The 18,516-nt window shown below is 36.1% G+C and overlaps 1 protein-coding gene across 1 annotated transcript in view; it reads right to left on the reverse strand.

Moving 5' to 3' along the window:
* The window catches only part of LOC124638589 (ceramide transfer protein), a 42,196-nt gene that overhangs the window by 3,392 nt on the left and 20,288 nt on the right, over positions 1–18,516 (reverse strand). The window contains exons 7-11 of the mRNA XM_047175614.1: positions 6,784–6,969; positions 5,380–5,486; positions 4,918–5,039; positions 3,821–4,002; positions 3,163–3,286 (exon numbers count right to left, since the gene is read on the reverse strand). Coding sequence (XP_047031570.1) covers positions 3,163–3,286; positions 3,821–4,002; positions 4,918–5,039; positions 5,380–5,486; positions 6,784–6,969 — 721 coding nt within the window. The remainder of the gene's footprint in view (positions 1–3,162; positions 3,287–3,820; positions 4,003–4,917; positions 5,040–5,379; positions 5,487–6,783; positions 6,970–18,516) is intronic.

The following is an 18,516-nucleotide window of genomic DNA, read 5'->3' on the forward strand; positions in this document are numbered from 1 at the left end:
GATTCGGCGGGATATTTTGAATCGCGACATGGAAGTCAAAAATTTGTACTAACTTTCAACACATGAATTCTAAGTCCGTAATGCCTGATCAGAAGTATTTTAACTATAACTTTAGAGCTCACTTATTTGACAACAACGTCCAAAGGTCAAATGGGGTCAGTTAATTCAGAAAAAGATAATAATTACGGTGTTTTTAAGTCTATCGAAAAGTTAGGCATTTCAAATTTGGTGAAAACTTACCAATAAGTAATCGCATCACTTTCTCAAACACAACACAAACGTCATATTTATAACATTTTCAATCCGTTGCAATACATTTCGTGCACTTATTTATGTTCAATAACTAAAAAATCAGCACATAAAATACACAATAAAAATGAACAATTTACAAGATCAGTCAAGTCACAGACAAGTAGAGTTTGGAATGGAGTATTTTTTTTTTTTCAATCAGCGGTGTGCATTCGATACCTAAATCGGAAATTTATTATAAATAATCGAATACCAATTTTATATATACCTATTTTTTAATAGCAACTTATTTCAATTTTATTTATTAATTTTAAATTATAGGTTCAATTTGTTTTTGTTGTTAAGAAAAAAGATATTTAAGTTTTTAGCATTAAATTTTTATATGTATTATTTATTTTGGTGTTGCGTCATTCGTAATAATTTTTAACTTTAATTGAATTTTTATTACCTATTACGGAATTTTAATTTATTCTTATATTATTTCTCAACAATTCTAACATTTTTGTTTCGGCGGAGGGTATGCGGGTGTTCTGAAATATAATGCAATTTGTAACTACCAAAGGTATGTACTTATTTGATGATGAGAAACAATAATAATAATTGATTGATTTGCCCCGCAGGGCATCTGAGGCGGATGACGGGGAGTAGCGACCCCGCGGGGCTATATATCCGAGTGCTCCAGGGAGAGTATACTGTCCCCCATCTCCGGCTTGCCGGAGTGAAGCATGACGGGGGAGAGGTCTCCCGCCTCTTGGCTTGCCTTCACCGGCCGGTCAGAGTGGAGTCGCTAGAGTAGGGTTAGCAGCCCGCTCGGAGGGTAGGTGCCTCGTGGTAAGTGGCGAGTGGGCCGGTGATGCTGGACCCACAGGGAGCGCGTGATCTGCGTTTAAAGTCCGCCGAGGTATCCTCACCCTTCAGCCGCTCATGTACCTGTTGCCCTCTTGTTGCGATTTAGCGACTGATTCCCGGGGGCCCAGTAAGTGAGTTGGCGAGTCTCCACCTGCCATTTTTACGTGTATTTATTACATTGTTATCGGCAGGTGCCATAGTTCCCGTAGTTTCCCCATTCCTAGTCCACTAGCATCCCATCACAATAGCCCAAGTAGTTTTCATCCATAGTTAGCAATAGTTTAGCACAGAACCGGGCATTGTCCTTGGGTACATTTCTATAGTGTATACAGGGATAATCGTCGGTTTTGTGTCACCATTTCATTAAAGTTGTCTCAAAAGGGCTTCAGCGTGTTGGCTTCGGCCCCACGTTCGCCTTCCAAAAATCCGGGACTCTGTAGTCCCGTGGTCGGTTAGAGACAAAATAATTGATTGATTTTAAAGTCACCAAATATTTTTAACCGAATCCCAAAAAGGAGGTGGTTCTCAATTTGAATGTTTGTTTTTGGTCGAAAGGGTATATTCCCCATATTTGTTATTAGGTCCAGGATCTGATGATGGAAACCTTGAGAAATCGAGGGCAGCTCTCGAAAATTGTAAGCATAGATAAGGTTATAACTTGACACTCAGATGTATATCTGATAACACTATGAGACAGTAAAGGTTTGGAGCTGACCTGATGATGGAGACCAGAGAAGGTCGAGGGAACTCGACAACCGTACTTCTCTCGTCTCCATCTCCTTCACTGTTGCAGAGGCCTCGTAAATACGAATAATATAAGCACAAACACGAGAAAGTTTAAATATTCAGTTGTCGAGTTCCCTCGACCTTCACTGGGCTCCATCATCAGGTCAGCTCAAAGCCTTCACTGTTGAATAGTGCTACCAGGCAAACACCTGAGTGATAAGATTTCAACCTATGTATTTCTGCAACTTTCGAAAGTCGCCCTCGATTTCTCAAGGTTCCATCATCAGATCCTGACCTAATGATAATGGGACCACCTCGGAAGTACACGCTATCAAACAAAAAAAGAATCATCAAAATCGATAAATAAATGGCTGAGTAATCGCGTAACAAACATACAAAAAAAACGGTCGAATTGAGAACCTCCGCTTTTTGGGAAGTCGGTTAAAAATAAGTCGGCGGCGGCCATCTTTCCATCTTGGACCAGCTTTCGATGAACAGCGAACTATTTGCCCCTTCAAACAATAAAATCGTCATAATATTTTGCGATAACTACACCTAACTACGGCTCTCGTCAAATAGCTTTGCCGCTCAGTTAAAAAGTTGGAAGTAACGAATCGCCATTAAGTTTGGCAGATCTACAGGAATCCTGCACATAAAACACCCGAAGAATAAGTCTTCATTTGCCGTCTTCAGAAACCCTAAAAACCGAAGATTTTTTTTATTCCGGCTACAACGTATTTTCTACCACTGATTTTCTAGCATTTTTTTCAAAATAAATTAAGTCATTTTACTTTTCCTAATTTATTTTCAGATTATGGTAAGTATACAAAAGTGCAATTTAGTAATATTATAATATCAAATAATATAAAATTATTAAATCGATTCTTTATTTTAACGAATCGGATCATTCGATGCAAAACTTCTATCACCGTCGCCATCTTGTCTATGCGTCTTCAAATTTAAAAAAACAACTAATGTAAACAAACATGGCGAGTTCGATCAGAATTCCCGGTAATTACGATTGGATTTTAAAAAGGTATATTTCTAACGGGATGCTAAATATGAAAGGTTTGAATGCGTAATAATAATTTAAATTTATTTAGTTAATTTATTTAGTACTCACAAATGTGGTTTGATTGGAAAGAAAATAAATATGAGCGTAAATAATTAGGAAAGTGTATGACTGATTCGCAGACCCCAATTGGGGTCTAAACCGAGCTTACGGTGACATTGATGTTCAGACCCCGATTGGGGTCCGCTACGGATTTGACGGTTAAGCAACGCTGCATTTATTCAAAGAGGTGGGAGCTCGTATTAAAGTTATTAGGAGTATAATACCTGTGCTGCAGTAGGCGATGCTGGTGGTGATGTTGTCCCGTGTGGGCTGCTGTCCGGCCGGGAACGTGGTGCGGCACGCCAGGCACACCGTCACGAACAGGCGGATACACGCGCCGCTGTTCGACTGGAAACAAAAATAACATTGGAGATGAGATGGTGTTGGGTGGTAGGGAAATAATTTTGTATGTTTAGAGCGCTTTCAAAGTAAGGGATAGTTCTAAGGCAGTTTAAATAATTCACAATTACCAGTTTGAGTGATAACGCCTAAATAAGAACGTATACGCGCAACAAAATCAACTAGTGTGCATTTTAAATCATCACTGTTTATGACACAATGAAACTTTTACGTATGCAGTCTGTAGCTCATGACCTGACATGACAAAACATTATTTTTACTATACGCAAAAAGATTTCAATTGCAAAATTAAATCCTGCATCTACCAGTATTACATGAAAGCGTGATTCTTGGATCATCATAAAATAACTCTCAGTAAATTTGCGAAGACGACAAAATCATTCAAATTATGACGACATTACCGGAGACCAATTAAATGGAGTTGCCAAAGCACAATTTTTTTTTCTTTTACATTTACAATTACATACAACCTACGTTTCACGAATTAATCATTTAAGTAAGGAAAAAATATTAAAAACTCACCGGATAATCCGGATTTGTAGTGGAATGGTTAGTAACGGCGTAGGTATTGTCGCTGCTCTGTCGCACATGCGACCAGAACAGCGCGTCTCGCTGCGACGCCGGCCAGATGCGCTTGAACGTCTGGTGGAAGACCAGCGCGTCTGATGATATCTCTTCCACTATTGTCATCGTTTCTAGGGTCGCTGGAACGGAAATAAATAGGTTAGGTAAAGAGATAACTTTTGGAAAGGTATAGAACATAAGTATCTTATAAACTTGCCAAAAAGGCATTTTCAAAAGGACAATGTTACTTTACCAGTTTTTATGCAATACAGTTGGATTTAGGAACTACATCTACGTTGATGATATGAACATTACACGTTCTATTAGTCGATGTCACGCGAAATGGACAAGGATTTGGGACTAGTCGTCATAGTAAATTTTTTTGCCTTGCCAAGACCTACGCAATGGTACTAGAATCAACACTGTTGGACAGGGTACCAAAACGCCCATCGTCCTTTATGTATTTTGTATAATAAACTAGCCGTTTTAACACGATTTTACCAGAGTCCTGTAGGCCTACTGATAACGGGATAAAATATGCAAACAAAAAAATCATCCGAAAAAAAAATTTCAAAAGGTCAAATCGTTACCTTAATACTAATGTAATAAAGAGGAAACATTTTTTTAAGAAACATAATAAAGAATAAAGCACAACAAGAAATAAATATCTAGTTGTCACAAAGCTTTTACGCACAATTTTTAATTGTTGACCACAAAAAACATGTTAGCCATCCATTCATCTCAAAAGAAGCAATAAATCATTTTATTTTTCCGAAGGACATGATATTATATGATAAATGAGATATGTTTTACAGTTAACATACGTACTATCGCCTAATATTCCAGACATTTAAGACGCTTATTTATGTTTTTTTTTAACGATTTTGACACAAAGTGTCATTGAAATGAAATTAAATTTATTTCAGTGTTAGATGGCCCATGTATCGAGGAAGGCTACTATTTATCCTTGTTCTTCAAAAATTCCCACGGGAAACGGGTGAAACCGCTGGCAGAAGCTAGAAGCTAGTTAATAATAGTAATACAATGGTACTAACTCTCCCACTCGTATCGGTATCGGGGGTTGAAGAAGTAGTGACACATCTCCCGCGCCGTCACGCCGCGCACCTTGTGCATCGCCTTCAGCGGGTCCGTCACCATGCCGTCCACCTCCATCTCCCTGAAGACGCACATGTTGATTTATTAATAAATATAGTTTTTGTCACAATATTGCCAATTAAAATAAACTAACCCACTTTTGAGAGAAGTACAGATAAAAAAGGAAGAAATACAAATATGATTTGGATAAGAGAAAAGTTTAGTCAGCAATTTTGAGAAAAAATGGGCCTTTTTCTAAATTTCAGAATTCCATGGCGAGTTATTGTCACGCACAGAAGTGATACGTAGGTACATCTTTTATTAAGTTAGTAAAATATAACATCAAATTATAGCAGGACACCCCTGCCATACCTTTTATAATCAGGGGGTTCAAAATATACTAACTATAACCTTCTACGTACCTCCTGTACATTCTCATGTCTCCCTCTTCAGCGAACAATTGCCAGCCGATCTCCCCGCCGACGCCTTCAAACGCCGCCTGGATCTGTTCTGTCGATATCCGGTCGATCTGGAATATAACAGTAGATTTTTAACATCTGTACCAGCATTTACAGAATTGACAAGTTGTTTCCCTGAAAGATGAATTTTAGGGCAGAACATTAGTTTTACTATTTCAGCATTGTGTGGCTGAGGCGCCACATTTAGTTTCGTCACCAGCCATTTTTGTTGCAAGGTGTAATTTTTCTCATACAGAGAAGGAATGAGTGTTAGTCACCTCATTTGCCTAATATGCATCAAATTAATTAGGTACTATTTAAAATGACCAAGTACTTTTCAACTTATATTAGGTAAAATAACATTTGACGTAACCTTTGATTAAAAGAGAACAGCCTAATGCAATACATTGCAGTCGTTATCGCAAGATCGATCGCGTCGTCCATTACAAGTGACCCGCTAATAGAACGCGCTTTCATTACAATGGGTGACGGCGTAAATTGTAATTCTGTCCAATCGTGTGTTATGTCACTATATGTATGTGTAGCTTGGAGCATTTAAACAACTGGAGCCGCCTTGGCCACAATTCTCTATCCGAAAAAGGCTGTCAATTTACGCGAGGGAGACCATACTACGCAGAAAATATCATAGTAGTAGTATAAAAGTAGTAGAAGCATAGTAGTAGTAGTGCAAAAGCACACACGAATATGAGCGATGCTCCTATACCTAAAGGGGGAGGGGCACGGCATTGTCGTTTCCAGTTGGTTAAATTTCTAAGACGGTATGCACCTTAGACAAAGATAAACGAAGTGCTGTCCTTAAGGGACCATTAACCCAGAATATGAATACTACGTTATTTCCATCACAAATACCTGGTGTCACGTAATATCGTTGGCATTCAGTTTTTGGGGCAACGGGAAAGTGGAACAGAGGAAAGGCTTGATCTACGTAATGGTGCTACAAGTCATTTTAGTGTCTATAATTTTAGGCTCAAACAACGGACAGGTTCCTTTTTATTGTTTACATCACGCAAAATGTTTAAAGGTCTACAGAAATTCTAAGTCCAATGTAGCCCGTGATGCAGTGGGCCCAAATTCGCTATAAATACGTTTGACGTTGTGTTTTAAAACTTCTCTGTTAACAATAGATTGATGATGGTGACAGACAAATTTTGAGTTTGTAGCGCTACTTCTTCCCATCTCATTTGGGCGGGCGTTTATGAGGTCATTTGACGTTCAAAGAGTGAATAAATGCTTTCTGAGTTTGACTAATTCTTACAGACCAACATCTCTACAAATCATCACCAACACGACGGATGTTGCTCCATGAAACATATTATGAGCATAATCCTATAATGTTGGTCTCCTTACCTCAGTCCACAGCGAGTGCACGGTGAGCCGGTTATCAATGGCCGGCGGCGGCAGTTCCACCTGGTCGCGCGTGTGCACGCTGGGCGGCACCACGCGCGCACACCGCCGCTCTTCCTCCATCTTGTCGAAGCCTGTCTCCACGGCATCGTAGAACTCGTCGTCCGGTAATGTCGAGTGAGGACCCTCCTGGGAACAAAGGAACATAACGTTAATTTTTGAAATACCATCCTGGGTGGATGATCAGGAAAGAAATTGGTACCTATAAAAGGAGACTAATTTATTAGTTGTTTGGTCCTCTCATAAATGGTTGTGTGTGACAATAACACAAAGCGTATTGATTTGTTCCTTACAAAGTTTAAATAATGATAAATAAATGTTCGATTTTTTTGGGGTCCAAATAAACTCCTCCCTACTTCTGTTTCGAGGGGAAGACACGGCAAAACGTTTGAGGACAAGATCAATACATAAGTGGCCACTAATTTATAGTATCTTCCTAAGTACCTACACTACGTAATAGTAAACATTTCTTATTCTCTTTCGAATGTTAGAACGCTAAGTGTCCAATTAGTTCCTAACCGTAACTTGGCTGAATTAAATTAGTCAAACTGAGCTGAACTCAAGCAAACTAATGCATGCATTAGTGCATTTTCTAATTAGTGAGAGTGGTCGAATGTTATTACTATTTCAGAAATGTTGAACCGTAACCTCTGTTTACGTTAAAACGCCATAGTGATGAATATTTCTATAAAAGTAATCGTTTTTTATACAATAGCACACCACATTTCAAGACCAAATATAGACCATATTGTTACAGAAACACACAGACATGTATTTACTTACACTGGAAAGGCCATTCTTACAAAGGCAGCAAGCGCAAAGGTGAACAAACATAGTAAGTGGTATATATCGCTTTAGATAATATTATTCCGCGTGGCTCCGACCTACATACACACAAACAGACAGACAGACAAGAGGACACGTTAGTTAATGAAATTTGGTTGATTGCGCGCTCCGTGACGCTTCGCCTCGCATAGTTATTAGTTACGGCAGATACGACTGTCAAGCCCAAGGCTGACGGTGTTATGAAACAGGAAAAGTATTATCTGTTTCAGTTTAAAAACATACTTATTATTAAGCTGATGTTTACGAACACACCCAGTAAATAACTGTCCTAAGTAAGGACCTCTATAAAAGTCTTTATTATAAAATAGTTGTAATATAACTGTTACAATGGAAAACTCATATATTACTTTGATTAATCCCCAAAAACATGGTATTACAAGAAGGTCGTAAGAACCTTCATAATTCGCATATAAAACTTCGTAGCTTCTACAATAACTATGCAAAGCCGATACAAAATCCTTTATACATGGTATTGATAAGTTAATTAATTGCAAAGCCGGATCACACATACTATGTAGTTACCAAGGCAATCATACTGGTATGCTTATTCCGAAAAATCGATGTAGCGGCTAAGGCCAACGTTTTACGATGACCATTATAAGGCGGGCAACCAATTTATCTAAGTAATGTATGTATAATTGTTATAATCGTTAATCAGAAATAAAATACTGCTATTGGTTTCGGAATCACGCATCGATAATATTGGATTGAATGCGATTAATATGCATATTTAAAATGCAGCTTAAATACTTAAATTAAGACTACAAAAAAGTGTTTTGTAAAATAGAATAGCAATGAAAATCGTTATAAATAATTCACAAAATAATAATACAAAGTTTGTTTACATAATATTACCATTGACGTTTACGGTGACAATTCAAATATTATCCATGGCTGAATACAGATAAAATCTCCAATTTAAAACTATTCAAAATATTGATCTATGATTTTTATAGGCCTTTCAGCAGACAAAGGTTTCATTTCTAGACTCATGTGTGGTCGTGCAGTTAATGTTATTGACAAATGATTGTTTCATAGAATTGCTACAAACCTGTGTTAGGTTTTAACAAATATAAGCAAATCCAGTAGCGAACACCATACTCATTGATTGTACCATACTATTTGTACCCGACTGCCAAGAATGGACGATTTAGACCAAATTGCCAGTATCACTGCCGATTTAGTAACAGAACATTAGTATTAGCATTCTATAACACCACAACCATAAACTAAATACCTAGTAGAGCGAAGTAACGGTGTACTCTACCATGAAATGATGCATGAATGTCATTTCACATAACATTACATCATCATTACATATTACAACGTAACTCATAAAACTCAAACTCGACTGATTTCGACTTCAAATCTTTGCAAGAACTGAGCAATTGCATATTGCAATTTTGTAAAAAATATTTTTGGATGAACGGCTGGCAGGAGCTGGATGCGAGAAGCCGAAAATCGATCTCAGTGGCGTGCACTTGGAGAGACCTATGTCCAGCAGTGGACTGCGATAGGCTGATGATGATGATGATGATTTTTGGATACTAATGACAAAACCATGAAAATCAACCAATCGGCCTTTTTGAAAGCAATTGCAATGGAAGTATTTTTCGGTGATATCCTATAGTTAACCATAACACAACCTTCTCTCGTATTATTCGTCAATAAACATCTGTTCTCCACGTTTTATGATGATGCAACCGCAAGTAAATGGAAGTCAGTCCAGATATAAATGCCGTGAAATAACCGAGGTTTAACCCGTGGACCTAAAATAACATCGCGTAAACATAACCGCTTGTAAGTATTTCAGTAACAGTATATTCTCTTTGTAGTATGATTTCGTTTTATTGGAAAACTGAACAACGTTTATTATGTGCATTTATAGCCCGAAACCGTATGAAAGCGATGTGAATCAACTCTGAGTTCAATGCATTTAGAAATAATATAGGAAATAGGAAAGCGATTTTCTAAATGCATCGAGTCCCTGCGGATTCATTCTGAGTTCGCTCTTTTCTCGGTCACTTAGTAATCCCAACAAACAAACTACTCTTATAAAATTATATGTTTAAGGTCTAATTTCTTATAGCTGCTTTAAAATCGCTTTCATTATGTCAATGTTCCTTATTATGGCACAATATAAGAAGATTTGGCTAATATTACCTTTACTCTTATAATTTGGTTGGGTTAACCATAACAAGTCCAAATTACATGATTATAATAAGGATTGAAAATGTGTTATTCTCATAAGCGCATTTACAATGCTTTTAAGCCTTATAATATTCAAAACCTTATAAAAGCTTTTCATTTGGCTAACTGTTCTTATAATAGTAATGCATAAGCTAACTATGATACTTTTAAACTCATAGGAGAATTTCATAAGATGTCTACCCAACAAACAATATTCTGCATTTTATATGGTCTTTACAAGAATGAACGCAATCCATAATCTCTTACATAGTCATTAAAAAGGTCTTATTCTCTAGATGGTCATATTAAAATATTCTTATACCACTTCTACTGCTTCGAGAATAATACTACAAAATGACAACCCGATGCCAACAAATCACTTGAGGGTTCCGTCAATGATTATATGGAAGATGACAATGAAGTACAGGAAACCAATCAAGAAGAATATAACGGTAGTGGTAGTGAAGAAGACATACATTTTCAACTAAATTTGAGTTGAATACGATGGATATCGGTGGTGATGTCAAAAACTGGGCAGTAAAAAATAATATTTCACAATGGCTTTGAGTGATCTATTAAAAATATTACAATCTATTTATTAATCTATTTATTAAAATATCGATTTATTTACATTTACCTAGTAATAATTATTTTCCATTGCTTGGTATTGAAATTTTTTATTACTACTGAGAAATGTGTAATAAAATTATGGATTACAATTTTCACATTCATCTTCAATAAAGATCATAAATCAAATACTCTTTACAATTTTGACAAAACAAGAAGGTGAATAGTAGCAAAACTTCTATTTTTTCACGACCAATCACAAAGTTTAGTGTGAAGGTATGTTTGACAAAGTCTGATATTTGCAATGAAAACATTTTCTTCGTACGATAAAATGTGTCAAATTCCATGGCCATCTCTTGTTTTGAACAGTGAAATCTCCGTAAATACGACCATTGTGAACAATTTGTGATAATACCTAAAATGTAATATAGCTAATATTAATACAGCTACGGAATGATGAAAGGAACCCTAACGGTAGATAAAATGGCGATAGCAGATGGAATAAATGTTGCCATTACAGAGCTTATAACCTTATAGACTTCTAATAGACGTTGTGAGAATGATATTACCCTTGTAAAAGCGTTATAAAAAACATGCCGTAATAATTATTCCCATTTTTACGTCAAAACTACTCAAATTCAAGGGCGCGTTGATATAATTACACTTTTTGTACCACATTTTATCATACGTTTGAATTCCCACAAAGTTTTCTCAATAAACAAGCACAATATACTCTCGGATTCAGGTACACTAAGAAAAATAAATGAAATTAATCATGGTTCTTGTTTTCTTTAAAATATTCGTTGACGCTGCCAAACTGTGAAAAATCACTCAACAAAACACTTGTTGCAGAATCCAAACACTGATTTTAAGGCGAATAGCTTTAAAATAGAATTTGTCTTGCTGCTATAAGTTTTACCCCCTTGTTGCTCGCCATTATAAAACATGTATAAGGTTGGTTGGCTTTTTAAGAGCAAATCCTTTAGCTTTTATTAGTTTGACTCCCTTATCGCTTGCTATAATAAAGTATATATAAGAAAAATAAGCTGACAATAAAGCAAATATAAGGGGGGTTTGAGGTTATTGTTCTTGTAATTTGTGCCCAAACGCACCCTTATTAGCGTTAATACGGCTCTTATAAGAAATTTATTTTTGGCATTTTTAGCCACTATGAGAGGATTTTTTGTTTGTTGGGATATTACGGACATCAGACCCGCATGATGCAGCTCTATCTATTCAAAATCTCGCTTATATTATTATAATATTCATCCATGTATGTTTACCGCCAAACTTTGTCAACCTCCACAATTAGCTTTATGTACCTCTTGGGTAGAATTTTACCTTAACTTTACCAAGCATATTCCCCGAATGTACAATAAACACCTGCTCCTAAGCTACACTTTATCTTCACTAGGTAAAGCTTTTAAACAGCAGTATAACTCATAAATTGTGAAGTGGGGACCATTTCGCCACCTGTTTTGCGAATCCCCTGACACTGTGGAGTAGATACGGCCAACATCTTTTTTAAGATCCGAAGTCAGGACTGCGGGATTGTTCGAAAGAGTTGCATAAAAGGCCTAAGAAGGAACATGATACGTTTAAGTCAGTAAGAGTTTGACACTCCCTCACGCCGCTAACCCATAGCGGGAGAGGTGATTCGATGATTTCATCCGAAGTCAGCTGATTGGGTATGAGATTCCGAAGATTTTTTTAATCTACTTCCAAAAAATGAGGAACGTCCCCTTTCCAATGTCTACAATTTAAGGAACAATTTGCCCTGATTGCCTAATTCGCCTATAGTGTACCTTTATAGGTTAAGTTTGCTTTACGCCCCAAATAAGAACAATAGGCCGTCTGGTACCTCTTGTGACCTCGATTAGAGTCTGGGTTAGCGAAGGGTTAATTAGGGGGCTATGTATCTTTTGTTTTATGTTATTGAGCTATTAGTTCGCGCCCCTTTTTATCGCGTGGTGGGAAACGACACATTAATGAAAGAATGGAGACGAAATATCATCGGCAAGACAATTTCGGGGCAGGAAAAGGAGTTTACAATGATGAGTATTAGTTAACAATAATAATAGATTGTTTTCCTACACCTTTCGCAAGATTTTCGAGTCCTTGTCTTTGTCATGCTTGTAGTTTGACAGGTGTATCTATGAATAGTTTCTAGAACTTGCAATATTGATTTCTCGAATACATTTCGAAGAACTAGCGGTAACAAAACACCAGACGACAAACACTACGTATTATATGATTCTAATATATTACGATATAATTAGTTTACAGAGACGACAACAGATGTAAAACCCAGTAATTTGTGACGGGTTTATCTTTATTCTCAGTTGTTAGTACTTATTATTTACTGAAAAACCTTATGTAAATGAAAACATTTACTTTATGGTGTTCTGATAACTAGAATGACAGCGAAGACATTATAAGATGGTTGATTGTGAACTATAAACCTTAGGGCTACGACTTAAGACTCATATTGGAATAAGAGAATAATTACAAAAAAAAAACTACATAAAAAAATGTACACTCAATTACAATAATTCATACTTGTCGAGTTTCAGGGCTTAATTTATTTGAAACAAAGCTACGTACAGAGTCAATTAAACTAATTTGGGTAACGCATTTCATCGCGTGTTCGTTTCAGTATAAAATGGGTGGAATACCATAGGTACAGCCATACGTTACGACGGGATGTTTGGAATTCCCGCTGAAGGGTAGCAAAGGCGCACCCCGTTATGGCGCCATGACGGTTGTGACGTCACTAGGGCACTCCCCATAGAAACGCTATACATAAATAGATGGTTTCATGTCTATTCTGGGACGCTATTCCGGCAATACGGTTTGATTTAGCCAAATCTTGTAAAATGTTTGAAATATAACGTTGGTTGTTTGAAAGATGAAGTTCGTTTGTAAACATATCTGAACGGAAACGGCATTTCCTTTTGAAATTGATATTAGAACTATGTATGAATATTACTTCACTGATAGCTATCGGTATTGTTAGTTCACTAGATATGAGATAAATAGTAAAACATCTGTGTAAGGAGAACATGAAACGAAAATATTAGACATCAAGAATCATCGAAAAACACACCTTTGATTAGATACATCACGAATGATGAATACCTACAAAAGAAAGCAATTGGAACTTTTCAAACAGAAATATTCCAGACATACAAATACTAAAAACGATATTTTCGCAATGGCTAATTTAATGTTCAAATTTTTTAATGGCAGTTCGAATTCGTGATTCAGAGCACTTATTTTATAAGCGTAATATTTATTTGAGGGACACGCGATGTTCGCATCAATTTTGCATATTTCTATATGACCCGCGGGAATCTATCGCATTTCTAAAAGAAAGTTTTGCGATCTCACTGATGAAGAGACAATACAGACAAGATGATAGTTAGTTATTTTGTGTAGTTTATGAAGGACTGAACTACAGCTGAATAGTAGTTGATGCCATCAACGAAATTATTTTTCACCACTTCACAACTTAAAAATAATTCCAAATTGACACCTTGACCTTTAATTATTAATTTCAGAAAAAAAAGCCAGACATCCTACTTTCAATTCCTTATCTAATCTGCTTAAAATATGAACAGAATCGAATATTTTACCACTTATTTGTGCGTCACATCCAGTCATCCGATTTATATTGCTTTGCAACCTAACACATAAGCCAAGGTTAACGTATTTTATACAGACGGACGTAGAATACTCACGAACTCACAATAGTTCTTTGTTTCGGGATACCAGGGTATTAGCACATCAAAGGAGTATCTGACGTACAACATACTGAGTCGTTAACGATACACTAAATACTTGTGTTATGAAAACAGGTAATACCGAACATTTTTGTTTTCGTGTTACGCGGTTTGTTTTTAGCGATAAAGCAGGTGGGTAAACAGTGCAAATCATTTGCATTCTTATCTCGAAATGCATACAGTTTACCTACATGTCGGAAAAGCGACAGAAATTGTAAAGAAGTTTTCTTACATTTAACACCTGGATTGTCGCCTCTTTTTAATAAATTATTACATAAATATTATATGAGAAAAATTACTTCCTTCAAGAACAGTCCTCGTATTAAACTAGCGAGTCATAATGTGAGACAAAGCAGATGGTAATGTCATAGTGATTAAAAGATACAATTTCACGACCTATTTTGTTTCATTAAACTAATTGATTTACCAATTCTTAATGGTCTAAATATGACCCACTATCCTATTATTTCAAAGTTACCTTCAAATATTACATTAATAGGTCTAGAACTTCCAAATATCAGAAGGACAGTACCATGCGTAGAACATTCGTGACTGAAATAATTACAATGTAAAATTCCACATCATCGATAAAGTAACTTAAAAACTATTCCCAAATAGGTACATTGTAAACAGGACCAGAAGACATTAAAATAAAACCCATCCATAGCAACACATTTCCATAGGATTGAGTCCATCATACAAAACCTTTACAGGCCCAAATGTACCTTGATCTACTCTAGTCCATGACGACACACAATCCCAAGTAGCGGTCAGCAAGCTTGTTACGGCAACCGAGGTGGATGACGTCACACCATCAGACGTAATGATGAGGGGAACAAAATGTTCCTTTTTATAGACACCATGATATTTGCCGGTTTTACGCTAGAGACCAATGATGACATCAGAAAGGTCAGTAGATACAATTTAAATGGTTCACATCATAAAGTTGAGGCTAAAAACACAGACGCTGAACTTATAAATAATGCTGAACAAGTTACTGACAATAAAATAACAATGAAATGAGTATTTGTTGATACTGATTCACCACTATTGTCAACAACGAATACCTTATAAGTCTGCCTGTAATAAATATTTTATTTCATCGTTTTCCCGATAATATCAATCAACAGGCCTCCTTAAATACGGAAGGAAAAGAAATAAGAATCTTGTGGCAGCACAGACTATTATGGAAGAACTAATTATCATAATCAATAACGTATGTAGTAATAATTAGCTTCCAAATTATGCGAATTCAGTTGCGAATTTGGAGGATCAAGATTTTTGAACCCACATACCGAAGATATTTCTGACGATAGAAGAATATTATTTGTTGCTATAGAAACTCGAAATAATGATAGATAGAGTGGTAAGGGAACTTTCCACGAAGTGGAAGCCTTTTACGAGAATATCGGACGTCAATTAATTATACTTGAACACATAAATGAAAGTGGTTCTCATCAATTATAACGCGGCCCGACAGTGATGGAGGCTTTGATTGGGTGTTATATATTCATACTAAACGTTATGCGTACGTGAATGTTATGTTGTGGAAGGTATTAATTACGGTGTTACACAATCAACTCAAACGCGAATTAATAATGGCAAAGAAAAAAAACCGGCCAAGTGCGAGTCGGACTCGTGCACGAAGGGTTCCGTAAATTACAGTTAAATCAACCTATCTCAAAAACTATAAGAGATACTTTGATCAAACCAAAAATCGTTGAAAGAGTTAATTAGCATGCATCACCTCTATTTTTTTTATAATTTTATACCCCGTAGTTATAAAAATAGAGGGGGGGGGGGACATACTTTTTACGACTTTGAGAGCTGATATCTCAAAAACCGTTCACTTTAAGAAAAATGTTTTTTAGAAAACTTTATATCATTTTAAAAGACCTTTCCATTGATACCCCACACGGGTATGTACATCGAAAAAAAAAATTTCATCCCTCAGTTACATGTATGGGGGGCCCCACCCCCAATTCTTTTTTTTACTATTTAGTGTCATATTTTTGTAGCGGTTCATACAACACATATTCCCATCAAATTTCATCACTGTAGTACTTATAGTTTCCGAGTAAATCGGCTGTGACAGACGGACAGACGGACAGACGGACAGACGGACATGACGAAACTATAAGGGTTCCGTTTTTGCCATTTTGGCTACGGAACCCTAAAAAGAGGCTATGAGCAAATTTTTCATAATAGCAAATGTTCATACACGATGTTACAATGCAGTTTTAAAGTTTTGCCTTAGGGACAACTACATTATATGATAAGGTCCAAAATCCTTTTTAGGTTGTTATAAAAAGGGAATCTGTACCTTCACATAAATTGTGATTTGTATTGTGATTTGGAAACCAAATTAAACACATCACTTGTTGAGTGTTTAAACCGGTAAAGAAGAAAATATTGAACGGTGACCACCAAAACACTAAAGAACTCTCAATAAAAAAAAACTTTTTTTTAAACTTTTGAAAGTTCAAAAAAATCTAGCAAGAAAAAAAATTGACAGCTGCAAAATAACAACAAAACCCAAGAGCTGACATTCAAAACTCGCGTGGGAATAACTGTCGTCCTGAAACGATCATTACCGAAGTACAAACAAATCTACTATCACCAATCAGTTAAATGCCAAGACATCAAAAATTTTGAAAGGCAATCGTTATAAATTAACTTTACCACGAAAGACTAAGGTTCCCAAATCGATAGGCATTGTTCAATAACCTTCGACTAATCGGTTTACACTCGATCGGAAACGATTTTAGAGGATTTCGTGGGTGAAACAACGCTGGATATAAAATGTTATCTATTGAGTAGCAAGGTCATGGTCTGATGAACTCATTCGTAGTGCGTTTAACATTTGCTAATGGTAACGCAAAATATCTAATAGGGGGCGTTCTTGATACGTTTTTTTTTTTTGTCTTTATCTACGTAATACAGGATTGGAATGATTCTACTAAACTGATTAAAGCATTATCAACTTGCAACAATGACGCATACATTTATTTATAACTTAAAAAATCTTTAAAAGGATTATCAATAGGGCCATTAAATTCAACAGGTGCCTGAGTCACCTCGTACTTTTCTATGAGTAACATTTTTGTAGGGCATCGCTAATCATTTTTATTTTTAAATACATCATTATTGGTTATGACAAACATATGTGATTCACTTGTAGTACCAGCCAAGTCGGAATATTATTTAATCTGATTAAAATGCAGGTCGGTCATTGCCTTATAATCATTTGCAATGGAAAGTCATCGCGTGTGAGCACCGTTTTCTTCATACAAACCTATACTTAGGGGATTATAGTAGAAAATATCCTACTAATCCTACAAGTCTGAAACCATACATACATTTTAATTACTCTTTCACGCAAAAACAGCTAAGTGGATTTAGGCGAATTTTGGTACACTAAATACACCATGTTCTGGATTTTGGCGATTAGCTCGTAAATTCAATTACATGACAAAAGTAGATATAAATTGATGCAAGGTGATCAGATATTCGAACAGTGAGCCATATGGTACGATGACGTAGTGAGGAACGTCATATGACCAACGACGTAAAACACGTCCAATTTTAGGTCATGTCATGTATCGAAATTGTCATTAATGAAATCAAAATATGAAGCCAAAAATAACTCGAATCAGAGGTTATTTCTGACATGGATAAATTGACGTTATAAAAATATGTAGGTTTGTATTTCAAAATATTTGCCTTTAAAAATAGATACCATTAAGTAGATACCATTAGGCTGTTATAATACTTATCCGTTTATTTCGTGTTTCCACGTTAACACAATAACGCAGTAAGTTCATCTAAAATCTTTACTCCAATTTGCACCAAACATAAAAATCCTATCATCATAAATATTTTGCACGCGCTACAAATGACCCGTAATTGTGTTGAATCAAAAAGTTCAATTTTTCGATACGATTACGGCCACTGACAAATGCCTAATGGGCAAATGTTACCGTGAACGGTATCTAAACTATTCATAGCACATTCATATTTAATTACAAAGCCATTAGGGCGCCATTTTCTTTTTTTAATTTACGATCGCATGCGCTGATAGGAAGTAACGTCTTTATCAAATTGAGTAGCTTGGGTGTCAAAGTTACTACTTATTTTGATAAGCTATAATAAGCTAAGCTTAAGCTTGTTCTATTTTCCTTCTTGTCTGTGTTCTGTGTGTAACTGGGTACAAAACATATAATAAAACAATTTTGAAATAGTGTGAACTGTAGAATACTTCTACAAATAAAAGGCATTTACGCCTCCTATT

Source organism: Helicoverpa zea, chromosome 17 (genome assembly GCF_022581195.2).
Source record: "Helicoverpa zea isolate HzStark_Cry1AcR chromosome 17, ilHelZeax1.1, whole genome shotgun sequence".
NCBI lineage: Eukaryota > Metazoa > Arthropoda > Insecta > Lepidoptera > Noctuidae > Helicoverpa > Helicoverpa zea.